The sequence below is a fragment of the Emydura macquarii genome, unplaced genomic scaffold (genome assembly GCF_026122565.2).
Source record: "Emydura macquarii macquarii isolate MOO-44397 ecotype Brisbane River unplaced genomic scaffold, CSIRO-AGI_Emac_v2 contig_705, whole genome shotgun sequence".
Classification (NCBI taxonomy): Eukaryota; Metazoa; Chordata; order Testudines; family Chelidae; genus Emydura; species Emydura macquarii.
Genome location: NW_027130842.1, coordinates 10,137,731 through 10,162,463, shown reverse-complemented (window position 1 = coordinate 10,162,463; position 24,733 = coordinate 10,137,731). Strand labels below are relative to the sequence as shown.

At 40.9% G+C, this 24,733-nt stretch overlaps 1 protein-coding gene across 2 annotated transcripts in view; it reads right to left on the bottom strand.

Annotated features, from left to right (window-relative positions):
• The window catches only part of UST (uronyl 2-sulfotransferase), a 261,999-nt gene extending 237,528 nt beyond the window's left edge, over positions 1-24,471 (bottom strand). For both annotated transcript variants that reach the window (XR_010918659.1, XM_067542379.1), the window contains exon 1: positions 23,717-24,471. Coding sequence is in view for 1 of the 2 variants with exons in the window: in XM_067542379.1 (XP_067398480.1) it covers positions 23,717-23,999 (283 nt within the window). In the remaining variant the exon portion in view is untranslated. The remainder of the gene's footprint in view (positions 1-23,716) is intronic.
• Between the last annotated feature and the right edge of the window lie 262 nt (positions 24,472-24,733).

Sequence of the window (24,733 nt, the reverse complement as noted above, 5' to 3'; positions counted from 1 at the left end):
AAACAAAGGGACAGAGACAAAGGGACTGCAGTACCCCACTCTTTGAAGTTATTAATATATTTTAAGGCATTGTGGATTTATTGTACTTCCATATTCTGAGAACATCTCCACGCTTTGACCAGAAACAAACCAAAATCTACATTGCAACGTAAGTTGGGGGACCACCATAAAAAAGTAAGCAAAGTGCAGAAAATTAGGATTAGCCATTGTTGCCCAGCCATAAAACATTTCCCATCCCTTCATTATATTTCCATCATCATCATATTTATGTCCTGGGTTGGATTTTCTACTCCATTATCTCTCTCTTTGTCATACCATAGCGTGTTTGATTTTTTATATTATGCAAGATACATTCAAAAGCCAAACAGCCACGTTGTTTTAAGAAGCTTTCAGCTATTATAAATGTTGGCCCGGATCACACTGCTGCAATTCTTGGACCCAAGCCCAGCTAGATAATAAGCTGTAGATAAAGTATAAGACAAGTTTATTACTATATTCACCAGTCAGCTTGGCTACTTAGTCACATAACAGTTATATAGATGTATGAAGACTTTAAACACGGTGTGGGGAGGATAATGAATACATTGCACATGTCTACTAAAATAAATGGTGTAATAATCAGGAGTACAGATCTACCCTAATTGTAACTCAATTGTAAAAAGTATATGAAAGTTCATAATATGTTATAATAACCTATAACAACAAACGTTAATAGAATATAGGTCAAGTTGCTTTCAATAAATGAATGTTAATTCAAAAGCACAAGAAAAACCAACCAGAGACTAAATAAGTCCAAACAAAAAAAGGCCACGTTAATATAATTCAAGGACTATGTTGAAATCATGCTTGGTAAAAACTGAAGATGTAGAACCAGAAAATTGGTGTGACAAATATTAGGCCTACCTGGTGGACACAATAATAAGGCGATAGACTATTCCATTCCATCACTCCCTTTTTGGGTCCTTAAAGAAAGAAAGACTTTGGGAGGGGAAAGAGATGGAAGAACAGGTGAAGGCTACTGGAAAGTGCGCATCACCATCACGGATGCCACCCCAGTCATTTCTTGGGACCCCAGGCTTTCATCATCCTGAGCCTAGGAATTATACTGATCAGGCCAGAGAGATGGATCCAGATCACACTACCACCCCACACCGGATCCAGCTGCACCCTAACCACCAGCTGAGATTAAATGAAATTGGACTTTAACAGCAGCAACAGCAATAGCTCCACCAGCTCATCTCAACTAACTTCTCTTTTACCCAAAAAGGACAGTTATTACCATTTTTAATACCCAAAGAGGCTCAAAAAATGGGGTTTTCTCCTTCTAAAACTTTGTCCAGCTAATGGGAAAGGGAACAAAAAGTGTTGTTAAAATGAAAGCCATATTTAATACTTTACATTTACAATACTTCAATTCTTTTCCTCCTTTTCTGTATCTTTAATAAAAAAGATTTTTAATGGGTTTTCCACCATGGTATGAAGCAGGTTGTGGTCTCTATATACCAAACCCTGACCCTTGTTTAATAAATACTGTTCAATGTTGGACAGTGATTGGGTTATGTTAATACCTTTGGCCAGTTTAGAAAGAATAAATTAATACAGCATAATTCCGTGCAAAGAACGCTTTATGACCAAGAAAACAGTTTGAAGCAAAGTATCCCTCCATCTACATTAAAGAATACAGTATTTAATAGATACTTAAACTGTTCAAAGGTAAACAATCCTGGGTCATAGTTAGTTCTTCCCCTTCAGCAATAAAATAATTAAATCAGGCTGCATGCCTGCCATTAAATGCAGTAGATAAATCAGATTACCAAAAATTATTAAACAAGTTCTGAAAACAAAGTCATTATAAGTCTTATGAAGTCATAAGAGTGATTATGAATGTAGTCAAATGGAATTTCAACAAAAAGTCAGCTGCAGTCTAAGGGACTGAGCAGGAGTGGGTGTCATAAGACCCAGGTTCTCTTTCCAGTGAGTCTATTATTGACACACTCCACACTTTCAGGAAGTAACAATTTTTCTAAGCCTCATTTCACCCCTCTAAAAACGGGGCAAATAATGCACTCCCGGGTCTGTAAAATGCAATGAGATGTACAATGAAAAATGTGCTACTTGGGACTGGACCCTACTGCCACAGAAGACAAGAAAAGTTTTGACCTTAATGGAACTGGGATCAGGGCCTGTAAGCACACAGCACACCAGTAGTATGAAGACTGTTCTTCTCTCTTATTTTTGCTCCTTTTCATTTCCCAGCATCTGGCAGGATGCATTTCCCCTCCACTTCATCCTAAAGCTAACATTTCACCTCTGCTCCTTTGTTTATGCTGACAGCTACCCTGGACTTAGCTGACTTTCTGGAAGAGCAGAATATGCAGTCAACTCCAAGAAGGGATATCACTATTTGATATTGGTCTTAAGGAAGAGTCACTTTGTGACACTATGCAGGACAGCTGGGAAAACAGGGAGTATAGTTCAAATTTTAGGACAAGTGTCCCCACCAAAGAAAAAGTTACTGTTAATGTCCCTTTCACAGATTGCTCAGTATAAGATGCCAACAAGTGCTAACAAATTCCTCCAAGGATATCAAGCACATCTGCTTCAAAACAAACCTGACCATTTCCATTCTTCGAAAACGAATTTCCAGGATGCTGTTTTCATACGATTCCTTATTTATGTAACAATCATGTCAATAAAAATCTTCGCTAAGTGTGGGGTGCGCTATCTACTTCTTGCTTAGTACTAGCCCTCCACAAGTGAAAGGAAACCAGCCACATCTCATATGACCTTGGTGATTAAAAGAGATCTATTAGCAACAGTTACTTTTATTCCTTCACTCATGCCTTACCCATTCTTTTTTTTTTAAATTAGGAGCAATGTCACTGGTACATTGTCCTCCAAGTAACAAGGCAAGGAAAATAATGTAGGTTTAAACAGCAAAGTATTAGATACATTGCATGAATGACCACATGCCTTCACCACCTTGGCTAAATCATACATTAAATCTTGGAGAAACCAAGTTACAAGAAGCTATGATGACTCTCCACCCCTGTGGTGTTAAACTGGCATAATTATTTCAACAAACAGAGGACCTCACATTACAACAGGAGAGGAGAGCAAAGGGACCTGTGCTGTATGCAGAGTCTTTAGTGAAACAAGCTTCATAGAGTCTTCATATTCTTCAGTGGTTAAATTATAAAACAGGGAAAATTAGCTACTGAAGAAACAAACCCAGCTGACCTTTCTCCTAAAAAAAGTAACAAGGAGAATGTGACACTACTAACTGCGTTCCAAATAAAATAAGCCAGAGATAGAACTGCATAAATAAAAAAAATGATAAAATGTAAATTCAAAGATACTTTAATATACTACAGTATAATGAAGCCACTTAAGCAACATGTTTCAATATATTTCTAGTGAAAGAAATTAAAGAAAATAAACTAGTCTCTACCTAACTGCCATCTCAGCAGAAAAACAACCTTTTAGGAACAAAATCAAGAAAACTACATAGTGCCTAGTAAGAAAAGTTAAGGCAAGATCTAACATTTTGGTTACTTTATGCCCTTTGCCAAGATTAAATACTTGGAACTCAAGTAGGAGTAGAATTGGGAAGAGTATATTTCCCTTCTCAAAGAAACACAGTCAGGAGCTTGCACAATGACATTTTATGGGTCTACTCATTGTCATAAACTGTTCTTTGTGGTTAGTTCACGAATAAGTACAACCTCAGGAACACATTACAATCCTACATTAGAGCTTACCTCACCTCATTAATGGTTTAGGAGTAATGGAACAAATGGAAAGGAAGAATGCTTGAGTATCCCTGCCCAGGCTATACATTAGAACAGGAACATATTCCACTGGAGCAGGTTCCTAACTGTGGATGTGAACTTTAAAAATGTTACAAAACTTAGATGAAATATGATAAAAAACACTACACGCATCCATACGCAAATATTTCTAGCGTGAGTTATCACAGAGGGGTAAGTGTCAAATGGAGGGAAAAGTCCATGGTTTTGGAATCCAGAAATCCTTCCCTGCCCCCCAAAGACACAGGTGACCAGGAACTTGGCCAAAGCAAAGGTACCAGAATAAGGGCTAACGTTTTAAAAATAAGTACATCAACTGAAGTGTAGCAGTGAGGAGGATTAGGAAAGCAGAAACTCTACTTTTAATGTATTTACAGTATACTAATGAGGAAATACTGTTGAGCCAGAGCCAAATTTCAATTGAATTGCTAAACTTGTCAATTTTAAACTGGAACTTAATTAGCAAATCTGAACCATGCTGTGTTTTTTTGTGTGAGGTCAACCACCATCTACAGAGGAATGGTCTGAGACCACCACATTTCTTTCTTACAGGAACAAAATTTCAGGCTTGAATTAGAATAATTTTATATGAAAACAGAAAACTTTGTATGTCCAATTGAGCCAAAAACAAATACATTTAAAAAAAAGCATTAGCCATACTATCAAGTGCCTTTAAAGTTTTACATTTAATTTTTGTTTGTGACCTGATAATGATCCATTAGTACTAGAAACCAAATACCTCTGTTTATCCATACTTCAGAAAGAGTGCAGGTACCCACCTTAGAGTTGAGGAAGCCTCTCCAGATTAAAGTTTTAGTCAAAAAGAGCCACATGGCCCAAGAATGGGGCAAAATTTAAATAAAAATCTCTGTAAAGCTTGTTGCGTTAAGAATTGTCCTATGCTCCGCAAACTGAGCGTAAAGATTTGAGGCTTACTATGTGTAGGCTTAAGAAAATAGAATTGAAAACCATTGCGCTAGACAAACTTAGACAAACCTGGGTATCTCCTTTGCTTCTATGCATTTCCCAGTCCTTCCCTCCCTAGCATCAGCAACACAACTAGCTCCTATGCTTTAAGTTACTGGTTCTCAAAGCAGCAATAATTTACAAGGGTATTTTTTAAGTCAGCTATACAGCTTTCAAAGTGAGCACATTACATAAGCAGCTGTTCCAACACCTTATTATCCTTTTTTATCCTTTTTTTCCAGTGTAGAGGGTCTACTGCACAAATCATGCAGAGGAACTGGAGGCAGCTTTACAGTGGTACAACTTGCCGACTATCTTCTACCTCCATGAGAAAAGGCTCCTTTACAAAACAGGACACACATCCCATACCCTGACTTGCCACCCATGTGCTCCCCTCAATACTATGCAAGTTAAAGGAGTATGTGAACCTAAGTTACTGCTTCTCTGTTCCCTCCTTTACACATTTCTAAGTGGAGGACATTAAAAGGTATGTTTTTCTAGTTTAAGCTCCGGAAAATTTAACAGATCTGTCTACATTTCTCCCACGTCTCCCAACAATTACCTTCTCTCCCCTTCCTGTTTTCAGTATTGTGTCATGAACCTGATGCACGACATTGAGGACCCCAGCCCTGCCAATATGAGCAACCTGGATAAAGATTCTTAGAGATTACAATTCATGGGTATGCAAGACTCTTCTATTCTCAATACCAGAGTTCAATCATACTGTATACTGTACATATTCTCCAGTCAAGCCCTTCTCCACACATCCTCAGATTAGAATCATCAGATAAAGACAGGAAAGGTAGGTGAGGAGAGGCAAAGTTGTATCAGTAGTGCCAGATTTAAGAGAAAGAAAAGTACTTGTAAATTTGGGGGCTAGATTTGATCACTCTCTGTTCAGACAAGCTACAGAACAGGAATAATAGAGACAGTAAAGATCAGGATTGCTACAGTTGTGCTTGGAAGCTTGTATAGCTACTTCCTGTACTGCACTGAGTATAAGACAGTGTCATTTATTTGTTCACCCCTTTCACACACACTACCTTCACTACAAAGTCTGCCATTATTTATTATTAGCTGTCCTGATCTCTAATGATGGGAGCGGTAGGGCTCAGTGGATAAGGCACTGAATGTGGACTTAGGAAACCTGGGCGCTATTCTTGGTCCTGCCCAGGTTTCCTTGATCCGCTATATGATAAGTCACATTGCCTCTTTTCCCATCTGCAAAAGGGAGATAATATTCACCTTCCTTTGTATAACACTTAAAGAACTGTGGATAAACAAAACTCCGAGAGCTAAATATGATTGAGATGGAGGAGCAGAAGCCAGCTAGTCCATCAAGTATCGCACTCAGTAGTTACTTTACAAAAGTAGCTGCCCTGCTAAAAGTCTGCCTCCTCTACAACACCTAGCAGGAATTTCAAGTACTGTACAACCACCATTTAAAGTGATTTGTTGCTGATGAATGCCGGATTGACAGCTCTAGAACGAAATCCTCTATACTCAGAACAGGGACAGCACAAACAAATCCAATACATGCTTCCCCACCTTTCCCTAGCTGTGCCTTAACCCTGACCTAGCTGAACCTCATCTAGAGACAAGAGTTCATTCCCTATGTCCCTGGCTTCATTAATGAGGCTGACAACCACTTGGGGTGGTGATGGTGGGAGTTGTGAGATGAACACTGAACTGACATCAATTTGTTCCACATAAGCCACGGAAGAGCCTTGAGATAGTAACAACTTTCTGTCTCTGTCAACTTCAGCTGTACCTGAATTAATGACCAGGAGGTAACAGACACCACATACCATACATAATCCCTTTAAATCAATTAATTCCAAAGCCTCTAGTATTCACAATAAAAAAAAAAAAACTATGGAAAAAACATTAAAACTATCACCTGTTTCCACATATTTTACAAAAAAAGGGGAAAGCCTAGCTATAAAGAATCCTAGAACTGTGCTAAAGTTTGATTTACTGATTAGTTAGAAAAATCAGATTAAAAAATTACAGTGGAGAAAAGTCCATAACATTTTTTTAAATTGTTCGTTCAAAGATAAAGTACCCGAATGTTTGGATTCAACCAGCTGAGTCAACAGAGAAGCACTCTGGAAAGCTTTACATCAAATGATTAGTTTTACTCATTTTATTTTCTTTACTATTAGCAACGCAGGGTGCAGTCTAGTGTTTGGAGAACGGGATAGAGGCACAACCTACACCTTCTGTTCCCACTTCTACCTCGGTTTCACTGAATGACCTTTCTTCATATGTAAAATGGGAACAGTAATTCCTATTTGTCTAACAGAATGCTATGCTTTGTTTCAAAAGTACTTTGAGAATTTTGGATAAAAGACACTGTGAAAGTGCAGATTATTATTTATTTTGATTTTTTTAGCTGGGGGCTGAAAAGAACATACCTCCTAACACACTCAGTCCCAAAATAATCTCCCCTCCCACATCCTACAATCAGCTCAATTCACCCATAAAAGTGGCTCTGAAGACTCCTGGGTTCTGTCACACTATTAAAACAGTGCATTAGGATCACTCTGAAATCAAGGGGTTTGCATGAAGTGCAACTATCCCTTGATTTTAGTTAGCCAGTGAATATCTCCTTCCTCCCTACCTATCCTCCTCTCCTGTGCCTCTGCTGACTGGCAGCACATTACCCCAGGCATTGTGACATAAACCACCAGACAGGACAACAAAAATCAGTATGTGCATTAGACATATTCTTTCTTTGCAGAACTATCAGTTGTGTGTATGAAAGAATCTGAATTAACAAGTTAATGAAACCACAGAGTCGAGTATCTACGTTATACATTTTGGATTATACCAAGACTGTTACTACTCATTTCCTTTTCAAAAGGCCCATAAAAATTAGATAGATGAGCGATATTAGGTCATCAAAACCATCCCATGGGCAGTGCAAAATTTTCCTTTCTACTGCTCTGTCCAGTCTTGTTTTAAGTGACCCAAGCATTGGGGATTCAGCCAAGTACTCCTGGGAGAGTATCTCACAATCTACTAAATCTCACTGATATGTAGTTGTTACTCAACCTATTTTGGTCTATATTTCTTCTTATTACTTCTATTTATAATGTTTTCATACCATCCCTCCAAATATTTTATGGACATAAAGATTATTATATCTCCAGTTTAGTAAACAAACCATATTTAGTCTAACTCTGAACTTACTAAATTTGATCATTCCAGGCCCCACCTTAACTCAGTCTCATTTGTCCACATCTTTCTGGTACAGTGGTGCCCAAAACTGAATGTGATATTCCATGGGTAATCTCATAAAAAAAATTATACAGACAAAGATCACCACTTTCCTAGCTCAATGATAGGACATCTGTGTGTATGCAGCTCAAAAATCATACTGGACTTATTTCTTACTATACAAATTGCAAAGATACGTCTAATTTGCTGCACTCTCTCCTCATGTCTTAGTTAATGATTTCCAGGTTTCTTCCTCTCATCAAATAGCTGGGATTTAGATTATTTTTCCTCTAGATATTTCAGACCAGTGGTGTAAGGGACCTGGATACACAGGAAGAGCTGGTGAGGAAATAGGAACTACCCTCAGAAACTGGAGCCTCCAGCAAAACCAAAGCTGCAAGTCACCAACAGTAAAGTAACACCAAGTGGTATACATGGACAGGGTGGCTGGGCAATGAATCATGTGCAGAGAGAGAAGCTGAGAAGGGAGAGACTCATATGCCGGGGAGCAGAGAGAGAAAAGATCATAGAATCATAGATTCTTAAAAGATTAGAGTTGGACGGGACCTCAGAAGATCATCTAGTCCAACCCCCTGCTCAAAGCAGGAACAAACCCAACTAAATCAGGACCAACCCCAACTAGATGGAAGAATGAAATAAAAGCAAAAAATGACAGCATGCCACCTTTTTAAAAAGGAACAAAAACACTTACTGCATTAAAAACACATAAAATACAATTAACACTTGTCTAATGTTAATTTTCAGGCATTACCACAGTTATTTTTTTTAATTTTCTTTTGGTTTAGAATAAATAAAAAAATGCTTATATACACAAGCGCTAAGCTGCCTGCCAGCTACTTGCTACTACATAAACAAAGTGATAAAAATAATACAAAACAATTACTATAACTGTCAGAGATATTATGCAGATGAAAAGAGGTGGCCAGAGAGAGACTCTCTCTACCAAATTTAAGAACCTTCATTCTAGCACTATATCAAAAGACCTTTTAGCTTTTAGGAAAAAAAAGATGTTGAAATTGACAAGAAACCAATACTTATGCCATAAGTATAGGAAAAATGTCAATGATCTTTTAATTGGGAAATAGAAAGTTTAATATTTTGAGTAGATATTAAATGCTTGGGGAAAAAAGGTAAAAAGAAAAAAAGAGGGAGACTGGAAAACACTGCTGGTTCTACTCTGTATGTGAAGTCAAGGGCAGCATTAGCGAATGTTACAGGATACAACAGGACAAGCAGATTCAAGATAGAATTTAAGACTGAGCCTTTATTTTTGGACCGAAGCAACAACTCATGTGTTATACCTTGTAAGAAACCCAGAGAGAGAGAGACAGCAAAGTTTATTCCATAGTAACCAATTACTCCGATCACTTGGCCAGCAATAAGAGAAACTCACCCATAAATCTGGCATGACAGGTTATTTTGTTATAAAATAAATTCAACAGAACATGAAGACGGCAACCCCAGCTTTCCAAGACACATTTCCTGCCAACATAATGGTTCCTGCCAGCATAGGGAACACCTAACAACCCACCTAAACACACTACATTTACATTTATGCTGGACTCAGAAAGCCAATTCTAGGCTCTTAGCTTTGTGTAGCTCTGAAAAAAATGTATTTGTGTATAAACTACATAGTTTTGGACCATCTGAATGCAACAGTGAAAAAAGTGACCATAAGAACAGAAGAGTCAAATTTCTTCCAGATATTCCGGAAACTTCCAGCATTTAACTACAAAACAGCAAAAATGTCAATTTAAATTATACAAGTGCATTTTCTGTGCCTACGCTGAGCAGGAAAAAAATTAAATATGATATTTTAACGATTCTAAGTTGCTCTAATGCAAGCAATTTTTTTCCCTTCTTTTAAAGTCTGGAAATCTCTTCAATGGAGAGTACAATCAAGAACACAACCACAAAGATGTCAGGATCCTGAAAGCCTGGATCACAGTTCAACTAGCAAACAAGACAGACAACTGCCACAGTTTGGAAAGACACCAATTAGTGGCCACATTTCTGCTCTGTTTTATTTTTCTCTTTTTAAAAATCATCCTTTTAGGGTTTTGCACTGCTTTTTATTCTTCTTTCATTTGCATCTAATCCCACAGAATACTTCAGCAATGCAGACAGATTATTCCGAAAAGTATAACCAACATTTTCCAACAGCTTGGAGACCTGGCATAAAACTTCAAGGTTATGTCAACATCCTCCCTCTGGGACAGGTGCACAAAACAGGAACCCTTCACTTGACCTGTAAAGATTTAAAACCTACACCACAGCTGACCCGCTTGGTAGTAGTGAAATATACCACTCGGCAATTCAGTTCAATATTGTTTTTTTACTCAACACTGCATTAGCTCTTCAGAAATCTCCCTTTTTGCCCTATTCTTATAATGACTTCCTCTCCGAATTATTGAATGTGTTATTGAATAGGGACATTTTGGTAAACATTAGAATGTCAGTTTCTGAAATGTAAGAGCAATGTAAGGCTTGTCATGCTTCTACTCTCTTACATGTAAATCCATGCACATCTTCTTTCTACATAGAAGGGTCTGCTCCCCCAACCCTCAAATGCAACAACAAAGAGCACTGAGAAAAAGTTCTGCAGAATAATTGCCCACCTCTTCAGTTTCAAAACATCCTCTGACAGATTCTAAAATAACAAAAACAAAAAACAAAAAAAGCCGAGCTATATATGCATAAGTAAGGTTTGAAAATCCTCTCAGCTACTCACCACTGATGAGGGTGAAACCATTTCCTCATTAAAGAATCCTGTGCCATTAATTTCTATACAAACTAAGCTTTCACTAAAAGAAGCAAAATTCCTTCATGGCTGAGAACAAAACCTACTAAAAGTCAGTCAACACTGGGTCTACAAGGTGCCTACAAGAGGAAGAATGGTCCAGTGGTTAAGACACTAGTCTATGACTCAGGAGACCTGGATTCAAAATTCCCTGTCCTGCCACACACTTTCTGTAAGATTTTTAGCAAGTTACTTAGGGTATGTCTATATTGACGGCGGAGATCGATCTTTCTGGATTGATTGAGCCGTCAGTGTAAACCCGCTCAATCAATCAGGAAGTCGATATTTGTAAACCACCCCCTCAAGGTGCAGTGCAGTGAAGACGGCCCGCAGAAGAGAAGCACAGCAGTCGATGGGAGTTACGCAAGCTAATCTGCATAGCCTGCGTAACTCCCGTCCACTGCCGCCGAATCTCCACATGAGTGTAGACCAGGGCACTGTCTCTCTGTGCCTCAGTTCCCTATCTGTAAAATGGGAATAACAGCACTTCACTACCTCACAGGATATTGTGAAAATAAATCCATGAAAGTTTGTGCGGCTGTCAAATACTATAATAATGGGGGCCATAGAAGGACCTAAGAAAGCTTGGGAAAGTGGTCAGTATATTCTAACAGCAACAGAATGAAATTGACAGAAAAATGGTTAGTTTCATCTTTGATACACAGAACCTTTCTAGGCAGCAATGAAATGCAGTATCATTCTGCAACTACTTAGGGTAGCTATAATTATGAGGAACCGCTGAGGCACTGCAGTTGTTGCATTTAAACCTCACTGGTGGCCCTCCTCCCTGCACCATTTTTAGTATAGGCCTCTCATTGGTAGGCTCAGGCCTCTGGTTAGTGAGTTAGTGATAATTTTTTCACTGCCTATGGGGCCGTATCATAGGTGCCCAGATACTACGGAAAGGTGTTCCATAGACCTGCCTAAAACAAAACAAATCATCCCATTACTTTTGGCCAGACACAGAAACAAATGAAAAGGGAACTCACTTCTTCACCCCACATTTTTGTTAGAAAGAATGTAGATTGAACAAGACAGTTTCATCCCCACCTGACTCTGCAGAAGCCCTTTTTGTGCCAGAGCATGTGCCTACATGTGTATGGAAAGGATAATGGCACCGTTCACTGTCTCATCTCCCTCCAAACCCACAAGGAGCTCTCAATGCTGTCACAGCATTACATTATTATAGATCCAATGCAACCTCCAGCTCATGGTGCAACTGGGGACCATGAGGGACAAGGGAAGAGGGAGTAGAATAGAATATGCCTTCTCATTATATAGTCCAAACACATCATAGTATCACTTGCTGAAGATTATGACATTTACAAAGCTTCACCAGCAACAAAACTAGTCTGGTGCTATACAGATAACTGCACTAACTTAAGAATTGCAGAATGGCTATCAAAAATAAGAGTTCAATTGCAGAAAAAAATAGATGTGGCCTTCTTTTACTCTTTTCAAAGACTGAAATAATATGAATTGGGGAAAAAAGACTAGCATATCTTTATAATGCTTGCACTATAGGAATCAGGCTAGCACTGGTTGTAAACATATCTAAAATGGTTTCAGTCCAAAATAAAAGTTTTGTAGTTCAGTTTCTTACGTATGCCTGCATACACGGATACATGCGTATGTAGTGTAGTTTTTAACTCTGCTGGCTCTATTTAGAGAAAGCAGAGTTACACAAAGCCTCTATTTTTCCCCCAAGGAATGATGGAGTAATAACAGTGGGCAGTGAATTATCAAGAGATTTGAACCTAGGACTTGTGTCACTAAAAGCTTCCTCCACCAAAGCTAAAGAAGTAAACTCCCCCCCCACTGTCAACAGTAGTAGTGCTCCATCTTTGTATGTATAACAGTCACTAGAGTGGATCACAATAACACAAGAGTTAACAATGTATAAACACTAGCAATGGGGTGAAGCTCAAAAGGTTTCGATAAAAGCCCAAAGTTGCTTTACAGTAAGTATCCAAGCCTGTTGAGCCGACAAAATGAAGGTGAAGATCTTGCAACAAGCACTCATAATTTCCAGTACTTCCTGTTGTAAGAAATACCTTTGACTAAAAAGGTTTTTAATAAAGAACATCAGATACAGGTAAAGAGTAAAAAGAAACTACTTTTTATTTCTTTAACAGGTTTGCAAAGCTGGGCACAACTCCAGAATAAAAATCTGAAAGGAGCGCGCCCCTCCTTTATTATTAACAGTATATATTTCCTATCCCAGCCGAAAGAATCCCTTCCTTCGTTCCCCATTGGCTGGGTACTAAAAGGTTTACACCTTTTGCGACCGCCTACTACATACATGGTCTTTTTTATAAAGGTCTTTTTTATTAAGGTGCCTTTTTGACCTTTTTCTAACGGGATCGTTTGTTGGCACATAGCCTTAGCAAAAGCGAGGGTGCTGAGGGAGTTGGCTGAGGTGATTTCAGAGCCATTGGCTATTATCTTTGAAAGCTCGTGGCAACAGGGGGAGGTCCCTGAGGACTGGAAAAAAGCAAATATAGTGCCCATCTTCAAAAAAGGGAGGAAAGAGGATCCAGGGAACTACAGACCGGTCAGCCTCACCTCAATCCCTGGAAAAATCATGGAGCAGGTCCTTAAGGAATCCATTTTAAGGCACTTGGAGGAGAGGAAGGTGATCAGGAACAGTCAACACGGATTCACCAAGGGAAAGTCATGCCTGACCAACCTGATTGCTTTCTATGATGAGGTGACTGGCTCTGTGGATGTAGGGAAGGCGGTGGATGTGATATACCTTGACTTTAGCAAAGCTTTTGATACTGTCTCGCACAGTATTCTTATCAGCAAGTTAAAGAAGTACGGGTTGGATGAATGGACTATAAAATGGATAGAGAACTGGCTAGAGCATAGGGCTCAACGTGTAGTGATCAATGGCTCCGTGTCTAGCTGGCAACCAGTCACAAGTGGAGTTCCCCAGGGGTCGGTCCTGGGGCCGGTTTTGTTCAACATCTTTATTAATGATCTGGAGGATGGGGTAGATTGCACCCTCAGCAAGTTTGCGGACGACACTAAGCTGGGGGGAGTGGTAGATACCCTGGAGGGTAGGGATAGGATACAGAGTGACCTAAACAAACTGGAGGATTGGGCCAAAAGAAATCTAATGGGGTTCAACAAGGACAAGTGCAGAGTCCTCCACTTAGGAAGGAAGAATCCCATGCCCAGCTATAGACTGGGGACCGACAAGCTGGGCAGCAGCTCTGCAGAAAAGGACCTGGGGGTAACGGTGGATAAAAAGCTGGATATGAGTCAGCAGTGTGCCCTGGTTGTCAAGAAGGCTAATGGCATATTGGGCTGCATTAGGAGGGGCGTTGCTAGCAGGTCACGGGAAGTGATTATTCCCCTCTATTCGGCATTGGTGAGGCCGCATTTAGAATACTGTGTCCAGTTTTGGGTCCCCCACTACAAAAAAGATGTGGACAATTTGGAGGGAGTGCAGCGGAGGGCAACCAAAATGATTAGGGGGCTGGAGCACAGGACTTATGAGGAGAGGCTGAGGGAACTGGGCTTGTTTAGTCTGCAAAAGAGAAGAGTGAGGGGGATTTGATAGCGGCTTTTAACTACCTGAAAGGGGGTTCCAGGGAGGATGGGGCTAGGCTGTTCTCGGTGGTGGCAGATGACAGAACAAGGAGCAACGGTCTCAAGTTGCAGGGCGGGAGGTCTAGGTTGGACATTAGGAAAAAGTTTTTTACTAGGAGGGTGGTGAAGCATTGGAATGGGTTACTTAGGGAGGTGGTGGAATCTCCATCCTTAGAGGTTTTTAAGCTGTGGCTTGACAAAGCCCTGGTTGGGATGATATAGCTGAGGTTAGTCCTGCTTTGAGCAGGGGGTTGGACTAGATGACCTCCTGAGGTCCCTTCCAACTCTAATATTCTATGATTCTATGATTGGTTTCTTTGTCTTGTGGTTTGCCCCTTATCTGTATCCAGGCGCTTGATGTCTGTTCGGCCTTCAAAACTTCTTCTTTATCTATTAACCCCCCTTTCTTTTCTTTCTTACACATTTCTTAGGCTTGAAGCTGATTAAATAACTTTCTAAATATATGTATATAGCAAAAATATTACTATACCTACAACTATTTTATTTCTTTTAGTCTTTTAACTTCTTCACTGTCCTTAATCAAATTAGAAACATTGGTCAGGACAGTCTCTTTTTGATTAATATTTATTATTTTATAATACTCTCTCTCCTGAAACATTTCAACCTCTGGTCCCAAGTGGAGACAGGAAACCCAGAAGTACACAAAAAAGAAAAATGTTAAATGGATGTGAAAAAGTAACGTTGGGGAGGGAAGTTTAAATGTTAGTCATGGTACTTCAAGTTTTTCTGCAAAAGTTGAAATTAGTTCTTATTTGTTGACCTAGTTCACCCATCCCCCAAAGTTCCAAGAACACTGAATCCCCCAGAAATAAAGTCTTACTTGTGTGATATATAGATTTAGAAAAATCATAGGTTCGTATGCAATAAAACAAATTATGACCATTGACAACTCCCATTCCACACACACATGCAGATTCTGAGATTAATTAAGTGCCCAGTTTCAGTCACAAGCGGAGTGCCCCAGGGGTCGGTCCTGGGGCCCGTTTTGTTCAACATCTTCATCAATGATCTGGAGGATGGGGTAGATTGCCCCCTCAGCAAGTTTGCAGATGACACTAAGCTAGGGGGAGTGGTAGATACCCTGGAAGGTAGGGATAGGATACAGAAGGACCTAAACAAACTGGAGGATTGGGCCAAAAGAAATCTGATGAGGTTCAATAAGGACAAGGCCAGAGTCCTCCACTTAGGAAGGAAGAATCCCATGCACAGCTATAGACTGGGGACCGATGAGCTAGGCAGCAGGTCTGCAGAAAAGGACCTGGGGGTAACAGTGGATAAGAAGCTGGATATGAGTCAGCAATGCGCCCTGGTTGCCAAGAAGGCTAATAGCATATTGGGCTGCATTAGTAGGAGCACTGCCAGCAGATCACGGGAAGTGATCATTCCCCTCTATTCGGCATTGGTGAGGCCGCATTTGGAGTATTGTGTCCAGTTTTGGGGCCCCCCTACAACAAGGATGTGGAGAAGTTAGAGAGAGTCCAGCGAAGGGCAACAAAAATGATTAGGGGGCTGGAGCACAAGACTTATGAGGAGAGGCTGAAGGAACTAGGCTTGTTTAGCCTGCAGAAGAGAAGAATGAGGGGGGATTTGATAGCAGCCTTTAACTACCTGAGGGGGGGTTCCAGGGAGGATGGAGCTAGGCTGTTCTCAGTGGTGGCAGATGACAGAACAAGGAGCAACGGTCTCAAGTTGCAGAGGGGGAGGTCTAGGTTGGACCTTAAGGAAAAGTTTTTCACTAGAAGGGTGGTGAAGCACTGGAATGGGTTACCTAGGGAGGTGGTGGAATCTCCATCTTTAGAGGTTTTTAAGCTGTGGCTTAACAAAACCCTCGCTGGGATTATTTTAGCTGAGGTTAGTCCTGCTCTGAGCAGGGGGTTGGACTAGATGACCTCCTGAGGTCCCTTCCAACTCTATGATTCTATGATTCACAAACTTCAAAATCAACTATTACTTCGACCAATATCAGGAATCAGTGCAGGAGGCAACAGGACAGGTAGACAAAACCGAGAAGGATTATATCACTTATCATATGCTATGATTCAGCATATCAAACAGACTTTGTTTCCCCACAGAGCATCATGTGCTGAAGCCTTTGTACTTATGCTACACAGCTTCCAGCTGTGGCAGTTTCAAATGTACATCATTCTTTGACATCCTAAGTAAAGGCAAAAAAACCCAAACCAACTTAATTCAGAAGAGAATATGAAAGTCAGTCCATTAATCCAGGGGCACTTTTTCCCCTGATACTTCCATGCTTTATTTTGGCTTGCATATTCTTCAGATACCATTAAAATGCCTACCACTTACTAGTGGTGGAAGAGAGACTGCAGTATAGAGTAACACATGGAACTGAGGTGGGTTTTTTGTACTACTTATTTTGCAAGTGAAGTCTGCAAAACACCAACAGAAACAGAAAGTAACTGACACAGTTATGCCTTCAGATACAGAGAGCAGATTCAAGCCCCATAATTGGATTCAGAGGTTATTTGCATCAAATACTTATTCAGTAAACTTGCTAAAACAGATCATGTCAAAAGTTTACTATGACAGCTTTAAAAAGAAGGGTAAGTACTTGGAGCACTGATTTTGTGTTAATTTATTTCCAAGTCCCATCTTAAAACCCAACTTGTGCCTTATCTGAAGTATCACTGCCATCTGTTTTGGGTCTGACCAGAATCCTGAGGTGACTATGGGCCATACTACAAATATTTCTCTCTCGTAAGTACTTATAAGACCTCCAGCGTTGTAGAACCTAAGCACCTCACAATCTTTATGTATTTATCTTCAAAACACTTCTGTGATACTACTATCATAATTTTACAGATGAGGAATTGAGACACAGAGAATAATGTCCACTAATGCCCAATGTCATACAAGAAGTCTATAGCCAAACAGGGGCTCTCCCAAGTCCCCAACTAGTATCCTAATCAATAGACCATCCTTCCTTTCCTATCATTTATATCATTCCCTGTCATATAGTCTGATGCCTAATGACAGAAGTCACACGGAGTAGAATCCCGGAAATGATGAAAGTTACACTGTTTTTCACCTGGAAAAGAATGAATCCTTTCAAGATCACAGTTAAGATCAATGATAGGAAATGTGGAGAAGTATATACAGCTGCATACATACCACCATTCATTGATAAGACTTTCCCAGTTCATCTCCAAACAACCACCATTCAATACTCCAAATGGAAAATACTATTTCAGAATGCCATCAAAATACACCCCTGCTCCCAAGTTATTATTGTTAGAACTGCATAGTAACTTAACTATATTACCTTGGCTATCTAAGAGGTTCTTTTCTTCTCCATAAAAATTGAAGTCACTCATGAAACAAACAAGGGCACTCTACTTCTTCCTGTTGAAACAGTCTGTTTACAAATGCCAAATATAAAATTGAAAACACTGTTGTATTCTAAATCTTCATTTTAAGCTTTATTCTTATGAGTGGACAATTTGTGAACAATGATGAGCAAGTAATTCATGTAGGAGGAAACAACATTCCTACATAGCCTTAAAAAAGAAGCTATTTCTTTTTTCCCCTCAAAAGCTCATCTTAACTTTGAGAGCTAGGTAAGATGAATTAAAGTTCAACACATATTCTAGTTAAACAAAATACCTATCATGTTCTCAATACAAAACAGTGCCCAAGGGAGTGGAAAGTAAATTAAGAAAAATATCAGGTACAGATCTTTGACACTGGTATGGATTACATTTTTTCAAGGCTTTGTGCTAAAGTTTTTAGATTTTAAAATTCTACAAATTTAAGGTAAGCTTTGTAATAAATCCTTAAAATCAATATAAAAATCAAAGCATTTCAAAGCTCCCAGGGAGATATCCTATTCTGAGTGAAAAATGTTCTTGAAATGGAAAACAACACAGCAAAGTTTTATTCAATATATTAACTACTTAGTAAAAAACACATTTCTACAGTTTGTTCAAGTAAGCACACAAACACACACGGGCCTATATCCATAATCAGTAGTGTGAGAGTTACACAAAAGCATATTTCATATATACCTAAGATATTCTCATTGCTGTATTCATATTTTCTTTGTTTAAAAAAGCACTTTGAAAAGTGGGATTCTATTATGTATCCTTGTTCTTGCACTGAAGCAGAACAGAGCAGATAAACAGAGCACAAATATATTTATTATATAGATAGCTCCTTAAAGGTAACTGTCAGACCACTTAGTTTGCCCCCCTCATTTGATGTCTCTTACCCACATTTGGACATTGGAAGGTCCAAAGTTCTCGACAATAATTACTCGTACACTTGTGACATGATCCAAAACACAACTGGTGGGTTACATTTTTGCCATACCAGCTCTGACACTGTCTCTTTAAAGAAAAAAGAAAAAAAAGACTGTCTCCTCTACCCTCCCCTACCAAATAGATGACCACAACAGAGAAATCCATTTAATCATATTTTTATATAGGGATGAAAAATGTTAGCCCCATTAATGTCTTTTGTGAAGAATGGATCGGACTCCTATTGGTAGAGAACACGCCATTCAAAATAACTTAATTATGAAAATTGTATACTTTCCATTGTAATAAAGAACATGCAATATTTCTATAGAAACTGAGAAAGTTAGAGAAAATATTTTTCCTCAACTTTGTTTATTTTGTGCATTTCATAACACTTTGTGTATAGTCACTTTTGCTGTTTCCACTGGAGAGCTTTCCTCCCTAGTTTTCCCTTTTGCATGTCTTTCACATGCTATAAAGGGAAAGAAAAACATTTTTAAAACTAGGAAGATTGGCTGTACAGATTATCATTATTACTGACACACATTATTAACACAACACAAAGTCATCACTAGGAATTTTTAGTTTGAATTTTTCTTCCTCATTTTCTGTTCGCTATATCTTCTTAGAGAAGTCAAACATAGCTCTCCTACTAAGTTCTTTTCCATTCAGCAAACACAAATGTTTTTATTTTTATTTTTTGTGTTTTTATTTTAAAAGCCTTCAACTTATACAGTACACCTCTCATGGTAAAATAGCATCAAATGCTATCAGTATGGCTTTAAGAATAATATTAGACTGCTGAAGAACCAACTTTTAGAAATGGGAAGGCTAGGGTCAGCAATAAAACAAAGTTTTATCAGGCCCAACAATAATAGTGGCTATTTTAAATTTATGGTGGAATGAAAAGTGTAAGCAAGAGAGAATGTAGTGTTTGTTAAAAGGAGCTAGACTGACCATCCTGAACACGAAATTGCTCTATTTAACCAGACACAGGAGGTTCACAGAACAGGTGGCCTCCGTATGCAATCAGATCCTTGGTCTCTTCCATGAAACTGCCAACAAGAACGCCAATTAGTGCCAACAGAGGCAGCGGTTTCAGTTGTGTGGCAAAAATTTGTGTACTGCAAACAAACAATGCTGAGCCCACGACAGTACTCATTTCATACTGGCCACTAAATATGGCAATAACTGCTAGTTACTACCAAACACTCGAAACAGCTAAGGTAGGTTACAGGCCAATATGAACATTCTGTAGGCAAAGGCATACAAAGGAGAACAATTTAACACAAAAATACTGCAGCACCAAGGAAAAAGAGCCCCAGCATTCTCCCCAAAATCCACAGAACTAACCAGGATTCAGGAGATCTAGGATCCCCTCTGCCAGGGGAGCTTAGTCATTCACATTAAGGAACTCTACTTGATGCTCTCTGAACCTAAAAGTCCGCTCCTCCTCATCTCTGGCAACATGGCAGAATCAGCAACTACACTACTTTTTTTTACTTGAGTTTTATTCCAATGGAGTTACACTGACATAAAACTGGAGTCATACAGTGGTGAATCAGGCCCAGAATATAAAACAGGAATTTATGCTTCCACATTCTTCTCCTTTGAGTTGATCTAAGTAGGAGGTTGACATGAGAGTAACTACAGTGCTTAAGCACAGCTCCATATCGACAACACTGCCTTTTTTCCCCACACAATCTTGCAGATATTTTGCAGAAGAGGAAAGATGGCTATGCAAAGAGGAACTATCACATATAGACACTTTTTCCCTCAGGAAGGCATCACAGCTTTTTTCCTGAATATATTTTCTCCCCTCTGTGCTGTTCAATAATGGAAAGGGGAGCATACGGCCAAAAATGGCAGGAAATGTCCATAAAAAAGTTTAATGGTCACTGGAAAACATAATATGTTTAAATAGACAAATGAATAACATGGCCTGATATTTTTTTTAATTTATTTTTTTTTTTGGGGGGGGGGGGGGAGAGAGAATAGGGGGAGCGCCAGGCCTAAGACCAAACAAAACTTGATCAGGCCCATCTCCAGCATCTACCCTCCCCTTTCTCACTCTGCATGTACACCTGCCTGCTGCCTCTTCAGTCTCACTTTCAGTTTCAATTTCTGCTAGGTTGTATGGCTTGCAAATATTCTTGCCCATGAGCTCCCCCCAGAGTAGTGCAACTCATCATCAATAAAACAATAACACTTGCTATGCAAATACACTGTCAAATGCACAAAAGTAAACAATAAAAATACCAAACACAGAGAAACCCATTTTTGGACTCTAATTCCTTTTCTGTGCTAGTACCTTTAGTTATTTCATGTAATAATGACAGATACAACATTTTCAGATTGGAAATGTAGTATGAAAATTGATTGTGTCCCTTTAGAGGCTGTACAATCATGTCATAAATCTAATTCTGACCACAGATTCTTATACACACTTTCCACTGACTTCAATACAAGTGTTCAAGGAAGAGTCTGGCCCAATTTTTTTTTAATTTCATTACAAAACATGTATGCAGTGTTATTGGAGTTGTGTGGGTCCCAGGATATTAAAGAGACAAGGAGGGTGAGGAAATATCTTTTATTGGACCAACTTCTCTTGTTGAGAGACACAAGCTTTTGAGCCTCTTCAGCTCAAAAGTTTGTCCCTCTCACCAAGAAAAGTTAGTCCAATTAAAGATATTACATCACCCTCCTTGTCTCATTACAAAGCATTGCTTAGATTAAATCTGAAAGTATAGCAAACTTTACTTTTCACCATTAGGCTGTTTTTCTACTTGTTTCACTTTCTTTCTATGGTCCTGATCCAAAGCCGACTGAGATCAACAGAAAGACCCCCAATGACTTCAAAAGGCTTTGGATCAGGCCATTAGCTTCACTTTGTGGTTCTCATGTATTAGGATAATTTGATAGTATTTCAGTGCCCATCATCGAAGGAAAATGTTTAAAGGGGGGAGGGAGATTTGCTTGATTAATGGCTTGAGAAAAAAAAAGGTTTTATGCTTAGTAATGTTTTCCTGATATTAAAAAAAACTCAGATGTCTATAATCCTTCCTCTACATAAATACACACATACACCTACACAGAGAGAAACTGACTAAACTATTTGGCAGTAACTCTCTGAAGCCCTGATTCAGTATGTGAGTAGTCCCACTGAAATCAACGAGACTATATGAAATTGTTCCTGAGCCTAACCACACAACCAGGGCCTTAGTGATGTTAAAATGTGGGCCTGAAAACTTTTCAGTTTTAGTCAAGATCATTTCTGTTTTTCACGTATAAAGGATTAGCTTTCTCACCAACTCTTGTATTTTAGTTTGAAAGTGAATATGGTCCTTCTGCTGGAAAATCAACATCTCCTTCTACAATGCTTAGTTCTTTATTTGAATTATTCCTGATGTCTTTAATAAGGGACAAAGATCAAAACAGCAACACACTAAAATGAGAAACACCTACTGCCAAAACTTGTAATGTATTTTTTATACTTCATTCTTCACAAAACGTTTTAGACACAGATATGCAAATTTCAAAAATGCTAAAATAAGCTTGGAAGTTTAATGGCCAAACTGCTAAGGAATATTACAATCAAGGATAAAAGAAGCTTTGAACCTAAAAATCTCACCCAAGCTTCAGAAACAGACATATCTATTCTGTCATGAATAGACAGAATATTAAATGTTATTCAGATACCTGTTCATTCCTGTCTCCTCTGTAAGTATAAAACTTAACTTCTCGTTCTTCTGTACTATGGATATGAAAATATGACTTGTTATGCCTGAACTTCCTCATTTTGTAACCTGAGGGCAATAATTGTGGTTTTCACTTGCAATTCCAAATTCTAATCTAAATTAGTAGTGGAGATGTACATTTATAAACCCTTTTTCCATACAGTTTTAAAAGACAAGATAAAAGGCCATCATCATAGTCCTTAATTCTGTTTCTAATTTCAAAAGTCTCCAGTGCACTCTCCTTTACCTTTTGCCAAAGCTCTATTTTCTGAGCAAGTTCATTTTGATCATCCTTTTCCCTACTCCCTACTTTTTACATACATTCTCACACGTATTTACAAAAAGCATCGCACCTTGTTCCTTTCTCACCAGTAGTATAGTTGAGGGATAAACCAAGCTTCTCATTTGGGGACTTTAGTTTACCCACTTCTTTTTTTATAAACCACTAACTACATCACTGCTTCTTGCACAAACTCAGAATATAAAAGCGTGCACATTTACTTCCAAATCTTTCAGAAAGCTTCTTTTGCTTCCACTCGTCAACCACGAAGTCTGAATTACACTATTTTTCTAGGGAATCACCTCTTTCTAACTCCGGAAGCCAGACGCTTAGCCTCACCCCCTGTGGTTCCCCTAGCCACATAGTTGAGATTTACATTCTTTGCAAGAAACATTCAGCCGGAATGAACACCAATATTAGGAACTGGGCTCAGGAAGGTACAGAGGACTCTGCCGTCCCTGAACCGAAGGAAATCTGGGGTCAAGCCGCTCTCGAGAAAGGAACCTTTTCTTTTCGCCTCTTTTTAAAGAGTTGGATAAAAGTGAAAAATACCTTCGCGGGCCTTGTTATTCCGCAAGGACGGGAGAATTAAACTAACTACAGCCGGCCAGGCCTGGATCGGCGTCGCAGCTCTGCACCAGCCTGGACTCCGCGGCTCCCCAGACAAACGCTGGCTGAGTCCCGAGCTGGACTTTCCAGCTGGGGCCCATGCCTGAGACCCGGGGCGGGGGGGGCCTGCTGCTGGGCCACCTTCCGCGGGGCCACGCCTGGCTCCCCGTGCGCACACCGGCCCCGGGCAGTGCCCCGCGATGCCCAAGCCGCCGGCGGCTCGCCAGGGCGCCCCTCCTTCCCCGCCGCCACGCCGGGGGGATGCCCCGCTTGCCCGAGTCCCAGGCACGTCTAGGCAGCGGGAGCTGCAACACGCCGGCGGCTGAGCCCTGTCAGGCAGGCAGGCGAGCTGCCCGGCGCCGGGAAAGGGGGAGCTGCCCGCCCCGCGCCGCCCTTACCCAGATAGTGCCTCAGGTCCAGCAGGAAGTGCGGGGGTCCCCCGTTGAGCTGGTAGAAGAGGGAGCCCAGGCAGAAGAGCAGCAGGGCGGCCATGCAGAAGCCATAGTCGCGGAGCGAGAGGAAAGGCAGCAGCGAAAGGGGCCGCCTCCTCCTCCAGTCACCCCCCGGCCCGGGCCCCGCTCCAGCTGAAGGGGCCACATGGGGCCGGGGCTCCTGGCAGCCCCTGCTGCCTCTGGGCGGCGGCGGCTGCGGCTGCTGCTGCTGCTGCTGTGGCTTCTTCATCGTCCCCGCCGCCGCCCCCTGCTCACAGAGGGGGCCAGCGCATCCTCCATCCGCCTGCCCGGCTCCGGCCGCCCCAGCCCGGGGAAAGTTAGCGGGAGCTCAAGGGAGCTGCCCCCTCCCCATGGCGGGCTGCTCCGAGCCCGGCTCGGAGCGCGAGTCCCGGCTGCCGCCGCCGCCGCGGAGTCCAGCTGCTAGGCGCGGGAGGAGGAGGAGGCGGTCACCATCCTACTCACTCGCTGCCGCTCCCGGGGGCTTCTCCCCTCCTCCGCCGCCGCCGCTCTCTCGCTCCCGTCCCTCTCCGCTCCCGCCGGTGTCAGGTTACAGCCCAGGCACCGCGGGCTGCCGGCTCCAACTCGCAGCAAAGTTGTCCGAGCCGCTCCTCGCCAGCCACCTTCGGCTGCGCTAGTCTCTCTCGCTGCTTGCTTGCTCGCTCGCTGCTTTCTCCTCCTCCGCCTCTTCCAGCCACGCCGGGGGCCGGCTCTTTCCACACCAGCGACCCCTGGGGGCTCCGCGGCTCACTCCCGCTCGCTGCCTGGCGCTGTGGGGCAGCACAGCGGCACTGAAGCTCCCACCGGTGCCCTCCCCCTCCCGTTCACATCCTCAGGTTGTCCCCATCCCCCTTGCCTCCCAAAGCCTTCTGGGCCCAGTTTGCCACCGACTTCCTTGCTCCCTGTGTCTGGCCTCCAAGGTAGCTGCCCGTACCCCACCCCCTTTTCCAATGTACTAAACTTCCC